The sequence below is a fragment of the Myotis nattereri genome (genome assembly GCF_964212035.1).
Source record: "Myotis nattereri genome assembly, chromosome: 2".
NCBI classification, from domain to species: domain Eukaryota; kingdom Metazoa; phylum Chordata; class Mammalia; order Chiroptera; family Vespertilionidae; genus Myotis; species Myotis nattereri.
Window position 1 is genome coordinate 124,422,112 of NC_138076.1, and position 20,944 is coordinate 124,443,055.

At 46.5% G+C, this 20,944-nt stretch overlaps 1 protein-coding gene across 3 annotated transcripts in view; it reads left to right on the forward strand.

The window, feature by feature from the left end:
* TEAD4 (TEA domain transcription factor 4) overlaps window positions 1-20,944 on the forward strand; it is a 69,729-nt gene that overhangs the window by 16,542 nt on the left and 32,243 nt on the right. For all 3 annotated transcript variants that reach the window (XM_081082558.1, XM_081082559.1, XM_081082560.1), the window contains exon 2: window positions 16,317-16,571. In XM_081082558.1, the coding sequence (XP_080938684.1) occupies window positions 16,565-16,571 (7 nt within the window). In that variant the 5' untranslated portion in view covers window positions 16,317-16,564. The remainder of the gene's footprint in view (window positions 1-16,316; window positions 16,572-20,944) is intronic.

Sequence of the window (20,944 nt, forward strand, 5' to 3'; positions counted from 1 at the left end):
CATATATGGACTCTGAATATCCTGTGAATGATAAGGGTCGACTGTATTTACATCTTCACAGAAAACCCTAAACCCCTGTTGCCCACTAGCTTGAAGGGCATTAAGGGCAGACCATGTCATACGTGACTTGGTACCCAATGCCTGGCATATAGTAGGTGCTCCATATACAGCTTTGAATGAATGAATGAAAGACCCAAAGGGCTAATGTGCTAATAGTGAGGTGTGAGGCATGAAAATAAACAGGGAGGAATTTTTTTTGGCTGGGGAACCTGCTTAACCACGCATGTCAGTCACCTGCTCCTCTCCATCCTAGGAACCAACTCTCTCCTCCTCATTGAGAGGCATCCAGATGCTGGTCATGGGAGTTTTAATTGTGTAGCAGCAAAGTACAGGGCTGAGGTTTAGTTCTAGTCCCTGTTTCAACTAGCTGTGGAGCCTTTTGGCAAGGCATGGCACCTGTAAGTTGGAGGGCAACGTTTCCTCTGGGGTTTTTCTTTATTTACACCAACCTTGGAAACTGCACACCTCCCAACTGGGACCTTCCCCAGAGGCTGTGGGGCAGTGGGGTCTGTGCTGAGAAAAGTCAGGAAGACTGTCCCATCCACAGAGAGAAATGCGTCTAGCTCCCATTTGCTGGTCATTCAGGGTCTGGTACCCCTCCCTGTTACTCTTCACATCTGACTTAAGTCCCACATGCTGTAGACTCAGACCACTCCCCTCTGTTTGTCCACAAAACTATTGGCAAAGCCATCAGAGCAACATTGTGGTGGGTGAGAGACCGTTTGCTGGAGAAGGAGCTGAGCTCATCCACTTAGAGCAGTGGTTCTCAACCTTCCTAATGCCGCGACCCTTTAATACAGTTCCTCATGTTGTGGTGACCCCCAAACATAAAATTATTTTTGTTGCTACGTCATAACTGTAATTTTGCTACTGTTATGAATTGTAATGTAAATATCTGATATGCAGGATGTATTTTCATTGTTACAAATTGAACATAATCAAAGCATAGTGATTAATCACAAAAACAATATGTAATTATATATGTGTTTTCCGATGGTCTTAGGCGACCCCTGTGAAAGGGTCGTTCAACCCCAAAGGGGTCGCGACCCACAGGTTGAGAACCACTGACTTAGAGCTTTGGGGCTCGGACACAGCCCTTCACCCCAGGAGCTCCGGTCTTGTCATCTGAAATGGGGTGGTACCGATTACCTCAAGGTGATGTTGGGAGGATTAGAGGGGATGTTAGCCCAGTGCCAGGCACAGAGTGGGCCTTCAGAAATGGTAGCTACTAGCTTTAACATTAAAATTATTCTCTCTCTGATAAGCAGAATGTTTGTGTCCCCCAGTGTCCTGGGTACCTCCCAATAGCCAGGCCTCCCTCCTGTGATTGTCAGGCCGCCCGGTCTGTCCTGCAGGGGGGCCAGACGCGATGGGGGGCATCACTGTGTTGGGGAGGTGGGCTCCGTGCTCTGACCCGGCTCTGCCTTGAGGACAGGTTCTTCTCTCTGGCTCTAGGTCCCTGTCCTTACCTTTCCTCCCCAGCCTCCTGAGTTGCAGCAAAGTAGCCAATCTCCTAGGAACCTTGGGGCATGCACATTTTCCCTGGTCCTAAGACATCGCTGGCTATATTTGGCAAGAAATACAGTGACTTGGAATGGAAGACAGAAGATGCCTGAGGAGGCCTAATGAAGAGTTGAGGCAGCAGGTGTTACAGTCCTGAGGCCTTTGTGGGTGGGGCCAGGGAACCTTTCAGGGCAGAGGCAAGCCTTGGCGAAGCTGTGTGCCTGGTACTTGCTTCCACTGGATGACTCTCACACTTTGAGCACTTAGGTGTTTGCGTGCCTGTACCAGCCTTCCGCCCTCTATCTAAATCAGGGGTGGGAAATGTCCAGCCCGTGGGCCGCATGAGGCCCAAGAAATCATTTGGTGTGGCTCTGCCAAGGTGTTAGGGGTGAGTCAATTAAATGTTTGAGCAAATGTAGCAGGCTAATTTTCTTTAAGCAGGCTAATTTTTAAGTTGATAATTTTGTATGGCCTGTGAATGATGTTAAAAATATTCAAATGGCCTTTGGCATAAAAAGGTTCCTCATCCCTGGGTCTAAGCCCCTAAGGGCCTGAACCCATTTCTTCAGAGGTTAGTCTAGGAATAGGTACTCAAGAGATGGTTTTCTTAAAAAAAAATTTTTGTTACTTTGCAAAATTTCAGCTTACTGGGGTGTCTACACTAATAAAAGACAAACATGCAAATTGACCATACCTTCCCTCCGCCTTAAGCCTCGCCCACGAGCCAGTCAGAGCGACTATATGCAAATTAATCCAACCAAGATGGCGGCCAGCAGCCATGGAGCTGGAGCAAGCAGGAGGCTTGGTTGCCCCAATGATGGAGGAAGCCAAGCTTCCCACTGCCGCAGCAGGCTCTGAGCTCCACTCAAAGCAACAAAGTTTCAATTATAGAAGGCAAATAAACCCCAGATACCTGCTTTCAGCAGGCCGTTGCCACAGAGCTGGAGCGAGCAGGAGTGGGTTGCCCCTGGCAATAGAGGAAGCCAAGCTTCCCTCCCACCCGCCCTGGCTGGCTCTGAGCTCCTCTCAAGGCTACAAAGTTTCAATTATAGAAGGTAAATAAATCCCAGAAGAAAAAAAGGACAGGCTGGGAGCTTCCGTCGCCGGGTGGGCTTGGCCAGCCTGAAAACGGCTCTCAGCCCCTCACCCAGACTGGCCAGGCACCCCAGTGGGGACCCACCACCCTAAAGGGGGTGTGGCCAGCCTGAAAACAGCTATCAGCCCCTCACTCAGGCTGGCCAAACCTCCATGGGGTGAGGGCCCCCACTGGGGGGGGAGGTGCTTGACCAGCCTGCAAACAGCCATCAGCCCCTCACCCAGGCTGGCCAGGCACCCCAATGGGACCCCCACCCTGATCCGGGACACCCTTCAGGGCAAACCAGCCAGCCCCCTCCCATGCAGAAGGCCTCTATCCTATATAATAAAAGGGTAATATGCAAACTGACCCTAACAGCAGAATGACTGGGAATGACTGGTCACTATGACACACACTGACCACCAGGGGGCAGATGCTCAATGCAGGAGCTGCCCCCTGGTGGTCAGTGCGCTCCCAAAGGGGGAGCTTTGCTCAGCCACAGCCAGGCTGACGGCTGCCAGTACAGAGGTGGTGGTGGGAGCCTCTCCCGCCTCCTCAGCAGCGCTAAGGATGTCCGACAGCAGCTTAGACCTGCTCCCCGCCGGCAAGTGGACATCCCCCGAGGGCTCCTGGGCTGCCAGAGGGATGTCTGACTGCCAGCTTGGGCCCGATCCCCCAGGGATCGGGCCTAAGCCAGAAGGTGGACATCCTCCGAGAGGTCCCAGAATGCAAGAGGGCACAGGCCAGGCTAAGGCACCACCCCTCCCACCCCCCCGAGTGCACAAATTTTTGTGCACTGGTCCTCTAGTACTTGACATAAAATAATAAGATATTTAAAGTGTATATCTAGTATTTGATAAATGTATACATTATTAAAGGAATTACCCTCATTTAATTTATCTGTCACCTCAGATATATAATATTTATAATTTTTTTTGGTTTTGGTGAGAACATTCAAGTTCTATTTTCTTAGCAAATTTCAGTTATACAATACAGTGTTATTAGCTGTAGTACCATGTCTTACATTCTCAGAACTTACTCATCTTGTAGCTGAAAGTCTGTACCTTTCTACTAGCATTTTCCTATTCCCCTACCTTCAGTAGATGTTTACTGATGGACTGGTGTCAGGAATTACATAAGTACAGAGGCTCACCCTAAGCAGGAAAGCAGTGCGACTAAACTCGGATTTAAGAGTTGGTGAGGAGACCAAGGGGGCTGGAGGAGGACTGCGAATGAGTCTGGAAGAAGGCTGGTGTTTCCTGTTCCTGATATCCCCTCTTGTTCTTACTTAAGAAATGAGTTCAGGGCAGTGAAAGCTCAGAGATCACCCCACAATTGGGGAGCTTGCACTTCTGCTTCAGTTGGCCCAATCTCCAGAGTCTAGTCCGATTGGGAATAGTCAGGATAATAATGGGAGGAACAGTTTTGGTCTCTGCTCTGAAATGAATTGGATGGGGAAGACCCACATTCCATTTGGTGTCGATGCTCCATAGCCACAGCTATATTAGATTGGGCAAAGCACCTAGGATTCAGACACATGACTCCTGGCCTTGATAACCAAGCCTTTAGATAAGTCCACCATCCTGAAGGGGGATTCCTGGTCTGGGATTGAGATAGAGGGGCCTGCTCCTACTCTGAATTGCTTTAGCCACCACCCCGCCTTCTACATCTTTATACCTCTGGGACAAATGTATCTCGAAGATTAGAATGGGTCTCCTGGAAGGAAACTTCAACTTCTCTTTTTCCATCCAGCTTCTCAGTTATAGGAGCCACTGAGGTGAAGGAGGTAGCTCTTTCACAGGGCCCAGGAGAGAAGCAGCAGACTGAAAGCTGAGGTATCAGTGGGCAGGATCTCAGAGCCCACAGTTCATGAGAATCCTGATGTGGCTGGAATCTTTCCCCTAGATCCCAGAGCTCTTGGAATCAGTGAGGAGAAGAGGAGCATAGAGAACCATTTTTATCTTCATAATAGGGAGGGAGGCTCAGGCCCTCTCCTAATTGTCTCTTTCTAACTTTCTAGATGACATTAGGCCAGTCTTACAAACTTTCTGAATTTCACTTTCCATCACTTCCAATTTGGGTTGAGGGAGCATAGGGAAAAGGTTATAATGTTACTAGAGGCTCAGTGCATGAAATTCATGCACTGATAGGGTCCCTAGCGGCTGCTGGCTGCTGGCTGGAGCCTCCCTTTCTTCCGGCCGCCCATGCCCCCTGGTTGAACTCCCAGACCAACTCCTGGTGGAGGGGACAATTTGCATACTATGCTTTTATTATATAGGAGGATATGTGTTGATCCCCAAGGAGTTAGAAACATTATAATTAAAGGAAATTAATAGTAGATTTGTTCCCGACCAAGGAAAGGGGATCAGTGGAAGAATCAATTTCTTAAGGATGACATCTACTACCTAAATTCTCAACACTGAGGCAGGAGTGGTGGGAGGTGCTAATCAATGAGAAATGATTATGTTCTCAAGGAGCTCACAGTCCAGTGGGGGAACAGGTGAGCAAGGTGCAGTCACTTTTTCAGACCAGTGTCATGTGTTGAGTTGAGTGTTGGAAGCTCTAGAGGCTGGTGGGAGTTAGGTGGGGCCTAGAGATCACCATGGCTGAGGAAGGCTCCCGAAGGAGGAGTGGGCTTTGAGAGCAGCAGATGGCTATCCTAAGGACACAACCAGGGGACAGGACTTCAGGGTCTGAGGTCTGGTTTCGCCAGTTTCTTCAGGCAAATTATTTGCTATCATTGAGCCTCAATTTCTCCATTTTTTCTTCCTGTCCTGAAAAGGGTTTTGAGGAAATTGTTGTTCTCATTATTAGAAAGATTGTTATAAAAGCCTGTAAGTTCATGAATCTTCTGAAAATTCCTGAGTAACCAGCGTCTGTGGCCCCTAGGATGGAGCTGAGTGTTGTTTGGGCCTGGAGTTTGCATTGGGTGGCCTTCTGGTAGCCTTTTGGGTGGGGTAGTGGGCAGAACAGGGTGGGGTGGTGGCCAGGTCCTGGGAGCCAAGTCAGGGATTATTTTTATTCCTCTGGTCATGGCACATGGCCCGGGCTTAATGATGCCATCTGTTCCCCACCCCAGCCCCCCCTCCAGCTCTGTCTGGCAGGCCCCAAGGGTCACTGTGGAACACTTGGGGAAGGAGGAGAGGAGTGAGGATCCTTTTCTGGACTGATATTGGCTTACCCCCCATTCTCCTAGCTGAGGGACAGAGGCTATATGGGAGGTTTGCCTAATGAGGGAACTAGCTAGCTGCCAGGCCTGGCTGTGGGCGATAAGGGTGGGAGAGTCTAGACCAGGAGATGGGAGCAGGCCACACAGGGCTGGGAGCAACTCCATTTCGGTAATGAATCCCGTGGCCCAGGGCCTTGGGTGACCCGCTGCCCTGCTTTTGCTGGGACAGACCCAACCTTGGGGACACGGAGTTCAGGTCCTCAGGAAACCTCCCTCATGGGGCAGTGTCTGGCTCAAGTCTAGTTCTCCACAGGTCTGATGTTCTGCTGGGCTGCCCTGTGCTCAACTTCTGCAGGAACCCAGGATGTTCATTTCATCTGCTGGTCCAGCACAGCTTGAGTGAAGGACAGGCCTGGAGACCATAGCCTCTGGCTCTTAGTGGGGCTCACGCAGATCTCCTAACTTTCTGGCCTCTACAGCATGCTCCACCTGGTCTGGACTCTCCATCTGTTTAGTGTCAGATCCCAACAGAAGATCTATCTAGGCTAAAACCAGGACATGTGAAGCTTTAGATGTTAATAGTAATTAATTCACATCAATTAATATTGGGTATTAGGGCTTAAGATATATGTACCCATCAGGTCCATTTAGGGCTTTAGATCTTCTAGTTGAGGCATTTATTTATAGCTTAGTAATGATTGTGAGGATGGTGATGGTGACAGTATAGCTCTAATTGTGTACTGACTGTGTCAGGCTCCAAACAGGTTAACATATCGTCTTATTGACCATCATATGGAGCATCTCTCCATGGCAGATCAGTTCCTCAGCCTTCTCTGAGCAAAGCCACAGTTGAAAGTCTGCAGGATATGTCCAGCAGTGGATAGACAAGCTCCCTGAGGACATAGAGGGTCTGGGCAAGAGAGTGAGCCACAGACACTGCTAGGACAGAAGGAACCTTTGATTACAGTGGGAGCAAACCCTCATCTTAGTTTTATAAATGAGCAAACTGAGGCTCAGAGAAAGGGAGGGATTGATCATGGTCACACAGTGCTTGTAGAACTGCAACCAAAACCAGTCTCTTGATTCCCAGACATCACACTTTAATTTTACAAGCCTCCAAAGTAAATCCCCCCGGGATTTACAGCAACTCAAGCTCTCCCACTGGTATGCCGATGTCCAGACATTTATGGAGATTTTCTTTTATTTTCTGACACTAAACACAGAACAAACAGTTCTTCCTCCCCACAGAGAAATCATTATTTCACAGAGAACACTTAGGAGATATCCATTCATCTGTTTATCCTTTTGTTCTCTAGCATTGTTCGGTGTGCTTGGACTTACTAGGAAAAAGAAAACCATCCCTTTCCCTGTGGTGCCTGAAGTGTGGTGAAGGAGACCAATCTTTCTTGGGATGACGGCTAGGATGCCAGAAGCACAGGGCTCTGTTGGAGCACATAAGAGGGGACATAATCCAGGCTCATTTCCCCAGAGGAAGTGACATTTTGGCCAGGCCTGAATCAGGTGAAAGAAGGGGGATGGGGAGAAAAGTTACAGGTAGCACTTCCAGGTGTGGAGAAAGAGCTTAGCATGTTGAGGGTATCATTTAGAGAATTGAGTTTGGAGGTTGGGATGGGTGCAAAGAAGGAAGTCAAGAGCACGTTGCAGATGGATGGAAGGTATGGCCGAAGAGCAGGAATCTGTTGAGGAAGGGCTTTCTGAAGTCCCATTACGGAGTAGATCATTTTATCTGACATCATGGGGAAGCTATTGAAAGATTTTAAACAGTAGAGGAAATCACACGATCAGATTTGTACTGTAGAAAAATCATTCCAGCTCTGGCCAGTGTGGCTCAGTTGATTGGGCATTGTCCCATGTACCAAAGGGTTGCCAGTTCATTTCCCAGTCAGGGCACATGCCTAGGTTTCGGACTCCATCCTAAGTGGGGGGCGTGCAGGAGGCAGCCAATGGATGTTACTCTGCACATCAAAGTTTGTTTCTCTTCCTCTCCCTTCCCGTCTCTCTAAAATCAATAAAAACATTTCTTTCTTTTTTTTAAAAAGAGAGAGAAAAAATCATTCCAGCTGCAGTGAAGAGATCATAGAGACTGGGTGGAGTGGACATAGTTATCCAGGTAAGCATTGGTGGAAGCTTTGGATTAAGACTCTGAGATAGAAAGAGAAGTGGGTTCAATAAGACATTTAGGAGAAAGAAAGACAGGTCGTGGTCATTGTTTATGGGAGATAAGAGGAAAAAGTCAAAGTACACTCCTAAGTTTTTGGTCTCTGGATGGATGGTGGTGTCATTGCCTGGGAGAGGAGGAGGAACAGGACTCATGGCAAGCTACAAATTTGATTTTGGACATGTTGAGTTTGAGGAACTTTGGGGATGTCTGATTTGAGCTGCCTGGTAGGCATTTGCTAATAAGGCCTAAACTCAGGAAAGACATAACAGGTTTGGGAATCAAAAACATGTGCCAAACCGGTTTGGCTCAGTGGATAGAGCGTCTGCCTGCGGACTGAAAGGTCCCAGGTTCGATTCCGGTCAAGGGCATGTACCTCGGTTGCGGTCAAGGGCATGTACCTCGGTTGCGGGCACATCCCCAGTAGGAGGTGTGCAGGAGGCGGCTGGTCGATGTTTCTCTCTCATCGATGTTTCTAACTCTCTATCCCTCTCCCTTCCTCTCTGTAAAAAATCAATAAAATATATTAAAAAAAACCAAAAAACATGTAGTGGGCTTGTAAAGCCATGTGATCTCCCATGGAGTATGTATAGGGTTTAAAACAAAGAGGTGAGGTCAGAACCCTGATGAAATATTTATAGAATGGGTCTGGCAAATGTGAAGCCAAGGAAAGGAAAGGGAAGGAAAGAAAAAGGAAAAGGGAGGGGAGGGAAGGGGAGGGGAGACAATGAGTTAGACAACTGGAGAATGGGCTTGGGTTTTCCACATATTTTGAGAATCAGCTTAAGTTTTGTGAAATCTTGTGGGATTTTCATAAAAACTGAATTGAATTTATGATTTATTTGTAAAGATTGAACATCTTTACATTTTCCCAATCATGAACATACCATTTCCTCTTCATTTACTTAGGTGTTTTGTCTTTCAAATAGTTACGATTTTCTCTATAAAGGTCTCATCTGCTCTTAGATTTAGCACTAGATAAGCTATGATTTTGCTTTCAAAATGGAATATTTTAAAATATTATATTGTCCAATACCTTATTTCTGGTATACTATAAAAGAATGTAATTGAGCCCTGGCTAGGTGGCTCAGTGGGTTGGAGCATCGTCCCATACATCAAAAAGTTGCAGGTTCAATTCCCAGTCAGGGCACATACTTAGGTTGTGGGTTCAATCCCTGCAAACTAGAAGCAACCAATTGATTGTTTCTTACATAAGTGTTTTTCTCTCTACCCCCCTTCCTCTCTCTAAAAATCAGTAAACATATCCTTCGGCGTGGATTAAAAATAAAAGAATGTAATTGAGTTTGCTTGCTGAATTCTCTTAGAAGTTGTTGTTTTTTCCTCTTAGTAGTTTTAATAATTTGATTGTCTTTCTTTTTTGACCTCCGCATAGGTGAGCACCAGCAGGCTGAGGAGGACTAAGGGGAAGAAGCCTCAGTGCTTCATCTCACTTGCTGCCCGCGCCCTCCCATTGGTTGTCCTTTTGGGGTTTATGGAGGCTTCATTACCTAGGCATGATTGATTAAATCCTTGACCATACATTGGCCATAGGCAATTGGTGAACCTTTAGCTTCTCTCTCCTCTCCAGAGGTGAGGGTGAGGGGACACTGAAAGTTCTAACCCTCTAGTCACATGGTTGGTTCTCCTGACGACCAGCCCCCATCCACAGGTGCTTTCCAAAAGTCACTCATTCACATAGCAAGACTCCTCCATCACTTTCATCACTTAGGAAATTCCAAGTGTTGTGGGAGCTCTTTGCCAGAAAGCTGGACAAAGACCAAATATATAGTTCTTATTATAAATTATAACATCACAGTAGATTTTGTGAAGATACGTTTTGGTGAGTTAAAGAAGTTCCTTTTGTTTCTAGTAGTCTGCTAAGAGATTTTATTGTAAACTAGAGGCCCAATGCACGAAATTCGTGCAAGAGTAGGCCTTCCTTCCCCCGGCTGCCAACACAGGTTTCCCTCTGGCACCCAGGACCCGGGCTTCCCTCGCAGCCTCGGCTTTGTCCAGAAGGTCGTCAGGAAGGACATCCAGCCTAATTAGCATATTATGCTTTTATTATTACAGATGGGTCTTGAACTGTATCAGATTTTACGAAATGCAGCTTCTGAATTTATGGTTTAGAAACATGGTTTTTCTGTGCATGTGTGTGGGTGTGTGTATGTGTGTATTGTATGGCCAGACTTAGTGGTCATTATTGTTGTTACTATTTTATATAGTTAATATTGTTTAGATTCACTCTTATTTTTACCAGCTACTTTGCTCACCACTCTTCCATGTATAATGCCTTTTTTTATATCAATTTCTTTTTTTTTAAAGACCTCCTTTACTGTTTTTTGTTTTTTGTTTTTCCAGTAAGGGTTTGTTAGTACTAAATTCTCCCTCCCTTTATCTGAAAAAACCTTGAATGTTCACATTTGAGCAATATTTTGGTTGGGTTTTTAATTCTAGGTTGACATATGATGTCACTCATGTGGGATATAAAACAGAAAGCAACTGACAAACAAAACAAAGCAAAATAACTATTGACACAGACAACAGTATGGCATTTACCAGAGGGGGAAGGGGGTCAAATATATTATGATGGAAGGAAATTGATATATTATAGAATTGTACATGTGAAACTTATATAATGTTACTACCAACGTCACCCCAATAAATTTAATAAAAAGAAAAAATTCTAGGTTGACAGTTATTTTTTTCTCAACAATTTGGAAATGTTATTTTGGGTCTTCTAGTGTACTGTTGAGACATTCATGATCAATGTACACAATATAATAGTCCCTGTCACCCCAATTAACTTAAAATAAATAAATATTAAATACATATATATAGTAGTCCTTTCTTTGTAGGTACTCTGTCCTTTTTCACTCTGCATGATTTTAAGATCTACTCTTTGTTTTTGTTTTTCTAAAGTGTACCTGTAATATGTCTTTATTTTATTTGAATTAATTCTGGTTAGGATTCAGTATGGTTCCTGGATTGGAGAATTCATGTATTTCATTAATTCTGGACAATTTCTTATCATTATTATTTCAAATGTTATTTTACTTCATTTTCCATAGTCTTTCTTTCTGGGATGCTAATTGGAGGAATGTTGAACTGCATTTTTATTCTTGCTTTTTATAATCATTTACAAATAATATATCTCTGAATAATGTCCTCAGATCTATCTTTCAGGTTGTTAATTTTTTCTGTAGCTGTATCTAATTTGCTGTTAATCTCAGTCATTGAGTTTTTAATTTTAGTGACTAAAATATTTATTTCTAAATGTTTTATTTTGTCCTTTTTCCAGTCTACTTTGCATTTTTTGATAGTGTCTAATTCTTTCTTATGTTTCCAATTCTTTAAGTCAATAAGTATTTTAAACACAATTAATAGAATAATATTTAATCTGATATTTTAATTATCTGTAGTTCTTGGGGATCTAATTTTGATCCTGGTAGATTATTTCTTCTTATATGTTGTAGTTATGGATTTTGAGACCCTCGTTAGCAAAGCATTACCTTTGGTAATTCTCCCCAGTCTGGGTTAAAATTGTCTTTTCAGAGATTTTTCAGCTTGAGACCATTGTTTATTTTGTGAATTGGCTAGGAGTTCCTGAGTGATATAAAATTTAAATCTCAAATCCACTTACTGGTAGGCCTTTTGTTACAAATTCTTAGGCATGACCTTTGTTTTTTATACCTAGAGCTCAGGCCAAGATAACCTTCCCTGTCATATTTTGTTGGGATTCTATCTTTTCTGTGAAGATTGAGGTATAGTTCCCAGTTCCAACCTCCCTGTATCTCTCAGGTCTAAGGTCTCATCTCTGAGTAACCATTAAACCCAGTGGCCTTATTACTAAGATTAGCTTCATGCCCTGCCTCCTAGAGCTACTATAGTAATAGCTCATCTGCTTATTTCTGTAGTTTAGTATTTTTTCATTTTGGGCTTCTGGGGTTTACTTTCTTCTGAAGTTAGCCATGTATTTAAAAGTGTCCTGTTGCCCAGCTTGTGTGACTCCGTGGTTGAGCATTAACCTATGGACCAAGAGGTCACAGTTCAATTCCCGGTTGGGGCACATGCCCTGGTTTCGGTCCCTGGTTGGGGCGGACGTGAAAGAGGAGGCAGCTGATCACTGATTCTCTATAATCATTGATGTTTCTATCTCTCTCTCCCTCTCCCTTCCTTTCTGAAATCAATAATAAAAATATATTTTTAAAAGTAAAAAATAAATAAATAAAATGGCTGTTGTTAAAATATAAATAAAAAAGTATTTGTTATATTTGTCATTTCTAAGTTCCATCTCTTTTAAGAACTTTGTTTTGGGCCGAAACCGGTTTGGCTCAGTGGATAGAGCGTCGGCTTGCGGACTGAAAGGTCCCAGGTTCGATTCCGGTCAAGGGCATGTACCTGGGTTGCGCGCACATCCCCAGTAGGAGATGTGCAGGAGGCAGCTGATCGATGTTTCTCTCTCATCGATGTTTCTAACTCTCTATCTCTCTCCCTTCCTCTCTGTAAAAAATCAATAAAATATATTTTTTAAAAAATAACTTTGTTTTGGAAGGTATAGAAAAAGAGTTCAGGGTTCATGATAGCATCAAGACAAGGATTTCAGGTGGAGAATAAGCTAGTTTTTTTCAGATGAGGTGACCTTCTTGGACACACTTTGAGGAAAATGATTTTAACAGCCACAGAGAGAAAGCCAACTTTAATTATGCTAAAAGGCCTGGGATGTGAGGGCAGAGATCAAGACCCAGCTGATCTGTTGACTTGTTATATAACCTTGGGCAAGTCTTTAGGCATTTCTGGGCCTTAGTGTCCTCATCTGCAAGTTGAACGGATTGGGTTAGGTTTCCCCTGGGGTTCCTGTTTTAATTTCAATGGTTTAACCTCTTTCTAACTTCAGGCCTGGGCCAGCAGTCTAAGTTCCTTGGAACCTCTACTCTCTCCCAGGGTATGCCCCCCAGTAACCGCCCTCCCCCCCCCCCCCCCACACACACATTGTGCTCCTCCCTTTCCTTCACTGGATGGTGACCACACTGACCCTCATACCCACCTCTCTGTGAAGAAATGTTCGGCTAACACAGCGGTTCTCAATCTGTGGGTCGTGACCCCTTTGGGGGTCGAACGACCCTTTCACAGGGATCGCCTAAGACAACCGGAAAACACATATATAATTACATATTGTTTTTGTGATTAATCACTATGCTTTGATTATGTTCAATTTGTAACAATGAAAATACATCCTGCATATCAGATATTTACATTACGATTCATAACAGTAGCAAAATTAGTTATTGCTGGGGTCCAACCCCAGCAGGTCCAGGGGTCCCCAAAGGTGTGGACGGAGTCGGCGAAGAAGAAATGACATGGAGGCAGCGTTCAGTTGATCAGCAGCCTAGCCAGGATCTCCAGCCAAGTTCTGGTCTGGATCTCCAGCGAAGTTCTGGTTAGGATCTCCAGCCAGATTCTGTGTCCATGTTTTCTTGCTAGGTTCTCCAGCCAGGTTCTGTCCAGGTTCTCCAGCCAGGTTCTGTAGCCATGTTCCCTCGCTAGGTTCTGTCCAGGTTCTCCAGCCAGGTTTGGTCACGAGGTTCTAGTCAGGTTCTCTTGCCATGTTCTATCCAGGTTCTGTAGCCAGGTTCTGTCTCTAGGTTCTTCAGCCAGGTTCTCTTGCTAGGTTCTGTCTCTAGGTTCTGTCTCCAGTTTCTGTCCAGGATCTTTTGCCATGTTCTCTCCAGCGAAGTTCTTCTGTCTCTAGGTTCTGTGTAGGTTCTGTGTCTAGGTTCTGAGTCCTGTTGTCTTGTTAACATCTGTATTTATACCAGTTGATTCCAATCCTATCAATCTCTATTCCAAAGGTTAGGGTGTTTCTTATCTCCATTCCAGGGAGTAAAGATTATGTAGCTTAAGCATGATTGTTCGTAGTTGAAGTGATTAATTACCCGCCTGGCACTTAGTTGAGGGGTTTTATTCCCTCCCTAACTTCAGGGGAAAATCCCTACCTGGGGAAACAACCTTTCTCAGAGAGGAGACCTTGGTTAAAACACATAGTGCCAAGAAGGTGAGCAAACATATTAAGAACAGTATGCCATATATGCCAGGTCCTTTGAAACAGCAAGGATGGACCAGCTCCTGGCAAGTTATGAAGTAGCAAGGAAAATAATTTTATGTTTGGGGGTCACCACAACATGAGGAACTGTATTAAAGGGTTGCGGCATTAGGAAGGTTGAGAACCACTGGGCTAACATGTCTGGGTTGGGGTTGAGAGACTTCAAGCATGAGGGATGCTCTGGGAAGGTCTTATCTGTGAGGATCCTGGATGGAAGTGGGTTGGAACTCAGGTCTTCAGACTCCTACCCCTGGGTTCGGGCTACTGGGCTACTCTGGTCCTCATGGCTAACAGGGGAGGGAGAAGGGGGTGATCTGTGTGATGGGGAGAGACCCTCCTTTGCAGGTGTGCTCAGTGGCTGGGGGCTCAGGGAGGGTCATGGGAGGTAAATGGTACCCACCTGGTATTCATAATCTAAAAACTGCCTTAAGATTACTAGTATGTCCTGCTCCTTCCCAAATCCCTGAGAACTGTGTCCAGAAACTTATAGCTTGGACAGTTGGTGCCGAGGTCACTGAATTTGTCTTATGCTAATGGCAAGGGCAGGGATGTGTTGTCAGCTTCTGGAGATACCAGCAAGTTAACTTGCCAGAGCCCCAACATGTGAGAATCCACCAGGGCCAAAAGCTTTCTTTAAAAACAGCCAGGCTTGGCTGGTGTGGGTAAGTGGTTAGAGTGTTAACTCATGCACTGAAGGGTTGAGGGTTTGATTCCCAGGCAAAGGCATGTACCTGGGTTGCAGGTTCGATCCTCCGGCCCTGTCGGGGCACGTGCAGGAGGCAACCAGTTGATGTGTCTTTCTCATATCAATGTTTCTCTATCCTCCTCTCTCCCTCCCTCCCTTCCATTTTCTCTAAAAATCAATGGGGAAAAAAAATCCTCTGGTGGGGATTAACCGAAAATAAAAAATAAAAACAGACAAAGCTGGATGTCATAGAAAATGGTGAACTGCATTTTACTTTACATACTTTTTAAATTAAATTTAAAGTTTTAATTGTGGTAAAACACATAACGTTTATCATATTAACCATTTTTAAGTCTATAGCTCAGTGGTGTTAAATGTATATTCACATTGTTGTGCAGCAGATCTCCAGAACATTTTTTCTTGTAAAACTGAAACTCTATACTCATGAACACCAACTCTCCTTTCCTCCTCTCCCCAGCCCCTGGCAACCACCATGCTACTTTCTGTCTCTATGGATTTGTCTACTCTAGATACTCCATATAAGTGGACAAGTATTTGTCTTTTTGTGGCTGACTTATTTCACTTAGCATGATGTCCTCAAGGCTCATCCATGTTGTGGCATGTGACAGAATTTTCTTCTTTTTTAAGGCTGAGTAATATTTCATTGTATGTCTATATCACATTTTGTTCATCCATTATCCATCTGTGGATACTTGGGTTGCTCCACCTCTTGGGTATTGTGAATAATGCTGCTATAAACATGAGTGTACAGATATCTCTTCAGGACCCTGCTTTCAGTTCTTTCAGATATATATACCTAGAAGAGGGATTGCTGGATCACATGATAGTTCTAGTTTTAATTTTTTGAGGACCCTCCATATTGTCTCCCACAGGCTGTACCAGTTGATATTCCTGCCAGCAGCACACAGTGTTTGTTTTGTTTTTAAATATTTTTTTATTGATTTCAGAGAGAAAGGAAGAGGGAGAGAGAGAGAGAGAAACATCAATGATGAGAGAAAATCATTGATTGGTTGCCTCCTGCACCCACTTCCCTTCCCTGCACCGGGAATCAGGCCCACAACCCAGGCATGTACCTTCACCAGGAATCAAATTGTAACCTCCTGGTTCATAGGTCAACATTCAACCACTGAGCCACGCCGGCGGGGCAGCACACAGTGTTTTTCGTCCTTTTTGTCCATAATTGATTTAATGCCAGACCATCCTTGTCTCCTACTTCCCAGCCCTGTCTGGGTTCTTGGAGCTGCGATGAGAGATTGCCCAGGTCATTGTGCCCATTTGACAGGTAGGAAGCGGAGGTCTACAGAGGGGAGGTGACCTGCCTGATCCTAGGCCTCTGATCGTCCTAGACCTTGCATTTTACTCTCTGTCTCCTAGAATCCCTGGCCTTTTCCCTCCAAGTTCCTGTGTGGTGAGTGGCCTGTCAAGGAAGAGCAGCTGGTCGTGGGCCTGGCACTCCCTGGGTACCCATGTCCCATGGCCCACCTAGTTCTTCCACCAATACTGTGGTTTCTGCCCAAACAGGTCCAACAGGCGCTCCTCCAAGCGGAGCCTTGGAGGGCAAGGCCGGCACCATTACCTCCAACGAGTGGAGCTCTCCTAACTCCCCTGAGGGGAGCAACGTCTCTGGGGGCAGTCAGGCATTGGACAAGCCCATCGACAATGATGCGGAGGGTGTTTGGAGCCCGGACATTGAGCAGAGCTTCCAGGAGGCCCTGGCCATCTACCCACCCTGTGGCCGGCGCAAGATCATTCTGTCGGATGAGGGCAAGATGTACGGTAAGGACCCTGTGGGGTGGGGCAGCAGGCCCCTGACCTCATGGTCCAGTTCTAGAAATAGAATCTAGGCAAGGCGTGAGGCGCAGCAACCTTGGGGTCCCCTCCAATGAGGGAGGGGGATGATCTCTTGGCGTTTCTAATAGGTGGACACTGCTTTCTTCTGAGCTGGGTTCTCAAGGGATGGGAGGGCATCTGAGGAGAAGTCTTTGAATGTGTGAGGAGCTGGGGTAGTGGGAGACTTGGGAAAGGAGTAAAATACTGGAAACATCCCACAAGCCATCCCTCAGGCAAATGCCTCATCTTCCAGCTCCCCACCTTGGCTGTGAAGGGTGGTCACGGCGGTGGTTCCTGGACTCATTCCCTCCTTCATGAGCCTTCTGTGTTCCAGGTGTGGTGGGCAGATCTAGTCCCTGCTCTCAATATGGTGGGTGAGGCGTGGCCACGCATGTAGCTGACGACCAGGCAGGCGGAGTGGGTCAGGAGGGAATCCAGCAGAACGCTGCAGACCTTCCTCAGGAAAGGTCCCTTCCGCTGGGAGGCATCTAGGAAGGCTCGGTCTTCCTGAGCGCCTGAGGATGCGGAATGTACAGATATAGAAACTCTGTCCAGCAGCCACGTGGGATTGATTTTGGATGGAAGAAAGGGTATCTGGGAAAGTAAAACAACAACGGAGCAGCTGTTGGAAGGCCCAAGTCAGGCTTTCATTCCCATTGGAAAGCCCCCTGGGCCCTCAGCTTGAAGCACTGGAGCTGAGAGGGTCCCCGGAACTGGCCAAAGCCCCTGAGAACAGAGGGCTCCACCCTGGCTTCCAACAAGCTGGCTCTAATCCAGGAGCCCACCCTGGGGGTTTCCACGCAGGTTCTCCCTTCTCAGCACAGATCCCCCGTGGGGCTGCTGTGTTGTCTCCTAGAGGTGCTGTAAGAAATTACCACAAATGAGTGGCTTAAAACAGCGGTTCAGGAGGCCAGACGTGTGAAATCCAGGTGTCCTTGGGCGGGTTCCTTTTGAGGGTCTGAGGGAGAATGCGCTCCATGCCTCTCTCCTGGCTTCTGGTGCTTGCTGGCAGTCCTTGCCGTTCCGTGGCTGTTAGCTGCATCACTCCCACCTCTGACTCGGTTGTCTCATGGCCGTGCTCCTTCTGTGTCTGTCTCTGTATCTTCTCATATTCTTATTAGGGCACCAGTCCTTGGACCGGGGCCCACCCTAATCCAGTATGACTTCATCTTAACTAATTACATCTGTGAAGACCCTATTTCCTAATAAGGTCACATTCTGAGGTTCTCAGTGGACAAGAATTTTGGGGGCACACTATTCAGCTTAATTCAGCTGACTAAACTCAAATCTGGTTGTTTACTGGCCCAGGGAGTCATGGAGCTCTCAAGCCTCTTCTACTCTATGCTTTAACCTTCCCTACAAGGCCAATTTGAGGTCTTCTCTTTCTTTTGCTTGTTGGGAAGCAAGCTCTAGGTCTGCTCCGCAGTCACCAGTAAACTGCTCATGTCTTCTTTTTAATATATTTTTATTTATTTCAGAGAATAATGGAGAGGGAGAGAGATAGAAACATTAATGACGAGAGACAATCATTGATTGGCTGCCTCCTGCATGCCCCCCACCAGGGACAGAGCCCACAACCTGGGCATGTGCCCTTGACCGGAATCAAACCCGGGACCCTTCAGTCCGCAGGCCGACGCTTTATCCACTGAGCCAACCCGGCTAGGACTACTCATCTCTTCTTACCAGCCCATCATCATGGCTATGCTTGGTTCCCACAGTCTCTCTTACTTTTGTGGGCTCCCATGCCCTGGGTCAGCCCCTTGTACCACTCCTACTCTAACCATTTCCCTTTTTGATTATTGCTTCTTTTGGCCCCTGTGGAAGCTTCACACATTGTATGCGGGAAATGTATTTATATGTTTTATGTATTTATACGTTCTACCAGTGTAGTAGAGCGTGGGACACGTATTAATACGTTTTTTATAGACTAGCGGTAGAATGCAGGTAACGTATAAATACATAAACTAAAGTTATCGTAATTTTACTGAACGTTGCCATTTGCGCAAAAAATTAGCAAAAATGGCCCGCGCCACCTGTTAGCGCGCGATAAAAACTACCCGCAAACAATGTGTTCATGGAGGTGAGCGCTGATATGTAGGGAGCACCTGTTGGGTGCCGGTTGTCGGATTGGGTGCTTTCCATAGGTCACTCCCATGGAGCTGGTGAGAAACAGAGGCTCTGGGACCCTAGGCTCTTTCCACTCCTTTGGTGGAGGGTGGGATGGTATTGATCATGAGCTGAGGTGAGAAGGGGTAAGGGGTGGGCAGGGGGCGGGGGGGCGTGTAGTTTAGCTGGAGAGCTGTCAGGGTCCCTGGATGGAAAGCCATAACTTGTGCATAGGACTCTTCGCAGGATACGTCTTTGTGCTTTAAAGGGACAAATTGTTGGACAACAAGTGTGCAAGAAGCATTTAACAAAGGGAACGAGCTGAGGTTGCTTGCAGGCCTCTGGGAAGGCCCATGGAGGTACGGAATGTGGCAGAACCAGCAGACGTTTATTTAGTTGAGTGCTATGGTGCACCAGACTCTGGGTGCTGAGCTGTTTCTTTGTGTGTGTGGCAAAAAGTATATAATATTTGCCTTTTTAACCATTAGTGTACAGTTCAGTGGCAGGAAGTACATCCTCATTGTTGTGCAACCATCACCACCATCTACCTCCAGAACTTTATTATCATCCCCCCTGAACCTCTGTACCCATTAAATACTAACTCCTCACTCACCCCTTTCCCCAGCCCTGGCAGCCCCACCACTCTGCTTTCTTTCTCTGTGGATATGACTGCTTTAGGTACCTCATAGAGGAGGAATCATACAGTATTTGTCTTTTTGTGTCTGGCTTGATTTACTTACTAACATTCCATTGTATGGACAGACCACTTTTTGTTTATCCATTCATCTGTTGATGGACATTTGGGTGGATCTTAGTTTTATTTAGTCTCTATGGGTAGATATTTCTATTCTCACTTTACCTGCAAGAGAATTGGGTTAAGAGACTTTATATTACGTCTCCAGATGGTGGTGCCTGGGCCAGGGTTTAGTAAAGGCAAGTCTGTGGACTTCAGACAGGCCTTGGGTTAGAATTGTTTGGAAGGAGGAGAGCTGTTGAGAAGGGGGGTGGCGGTGGAGCAGGATGAAAAGGGTGTTTGGCAAACTGTCCTGGCCATGTTGCTGCCCCCTATGCAGAAAGACCAGGAGGCCACAGGGTGGGGGGATGGCACAGAGATTAACCTGGGAGGAGGAGAGAGCCCAGGAGCCACCTAGTTATGCTAAGACAGGAGCACTCAGTGGCCTCTAATATCAGTTATTCCTTTGATGTTTTCAAGGGAAGGAGGAATTATAAACTTTGCTTGCAGATGCAGAGGGAAGCTCAGAGAGGCCAGAGTTTATCCCAGAGTCTCTGAGGTAGTAAGCGAGAGAGCCAGGGCTAGAGCCCAGTTCTCCTGCCTCCTCATATAGTGCTCTCCTATTGCCCTGAGTGGCCTTTGTGAGCTGTACAAAGCCTCCCACCTGCTCCTGTCTTCTCCCCTGCTTAGCTTTCTGCTTAGCCCAGCCCCAGGTGGGTCAGGCTCTGGGCTCGGGCTGGAGACTGCTTGGCAGTGTTGCTGACTCACCCAGCCCCCACAGCACTGTCCTACGTGAGTACAGATCCTGCTAGGGTCCAGACGTGGGCTTCTCCTCATCTCTTCTTACCTGGCATGAGGTCTGGGCCAAGGAAGGACTGCGCAGGGAGTTGGTGGAGGGGCTCCCGTCCATCTGGGAGGTATATATAGCTCTGAGCTCAGGCCCAGTGTGTGGGATGGACCCCAGGGAGGCAGAGGCAGAGGGCCAAGCTGCCAAGCTGACTCAAACATCTCACTGAGGCTGCTCTCCTCCGTCTTCTCATCTCCCTTCAGGGATCCTCCTGTGCCCGAGCCCCTGAGAGCCCTGGTCTTTATTTTTCTTTTTTTTAAACTATATTTCTTTATTGATGTCAGAGAGGAAGGGAGAGGGAGAGAGACAGAACATCAATGATGAGAGAGAATCATTGATTGGCTGCCTCCGGCACGCCCCGTACTGGGGATTGAGCCCACAACCTGGGCATGTGCCCTTGGCCAGAATCGAACCTGGGACCCTTCAGTCCGCAGGCCAACGGAGAGCCCTGGTCTTTACACTCACCCACATCTAGAGGCCATCTGCGGTTTTCCAGGTGGCGGTCCAGTGGGGCACAGGGTGGGAGCTGAGAACAAGCAGCAGGAAGAAGGCTCGGCAGAAGGACAAACTGACTCTAGAGTGCTCAGACGAAGGTTCTAGACCTGCCAACTCTGAGGACAGGAGTAGGCCTGC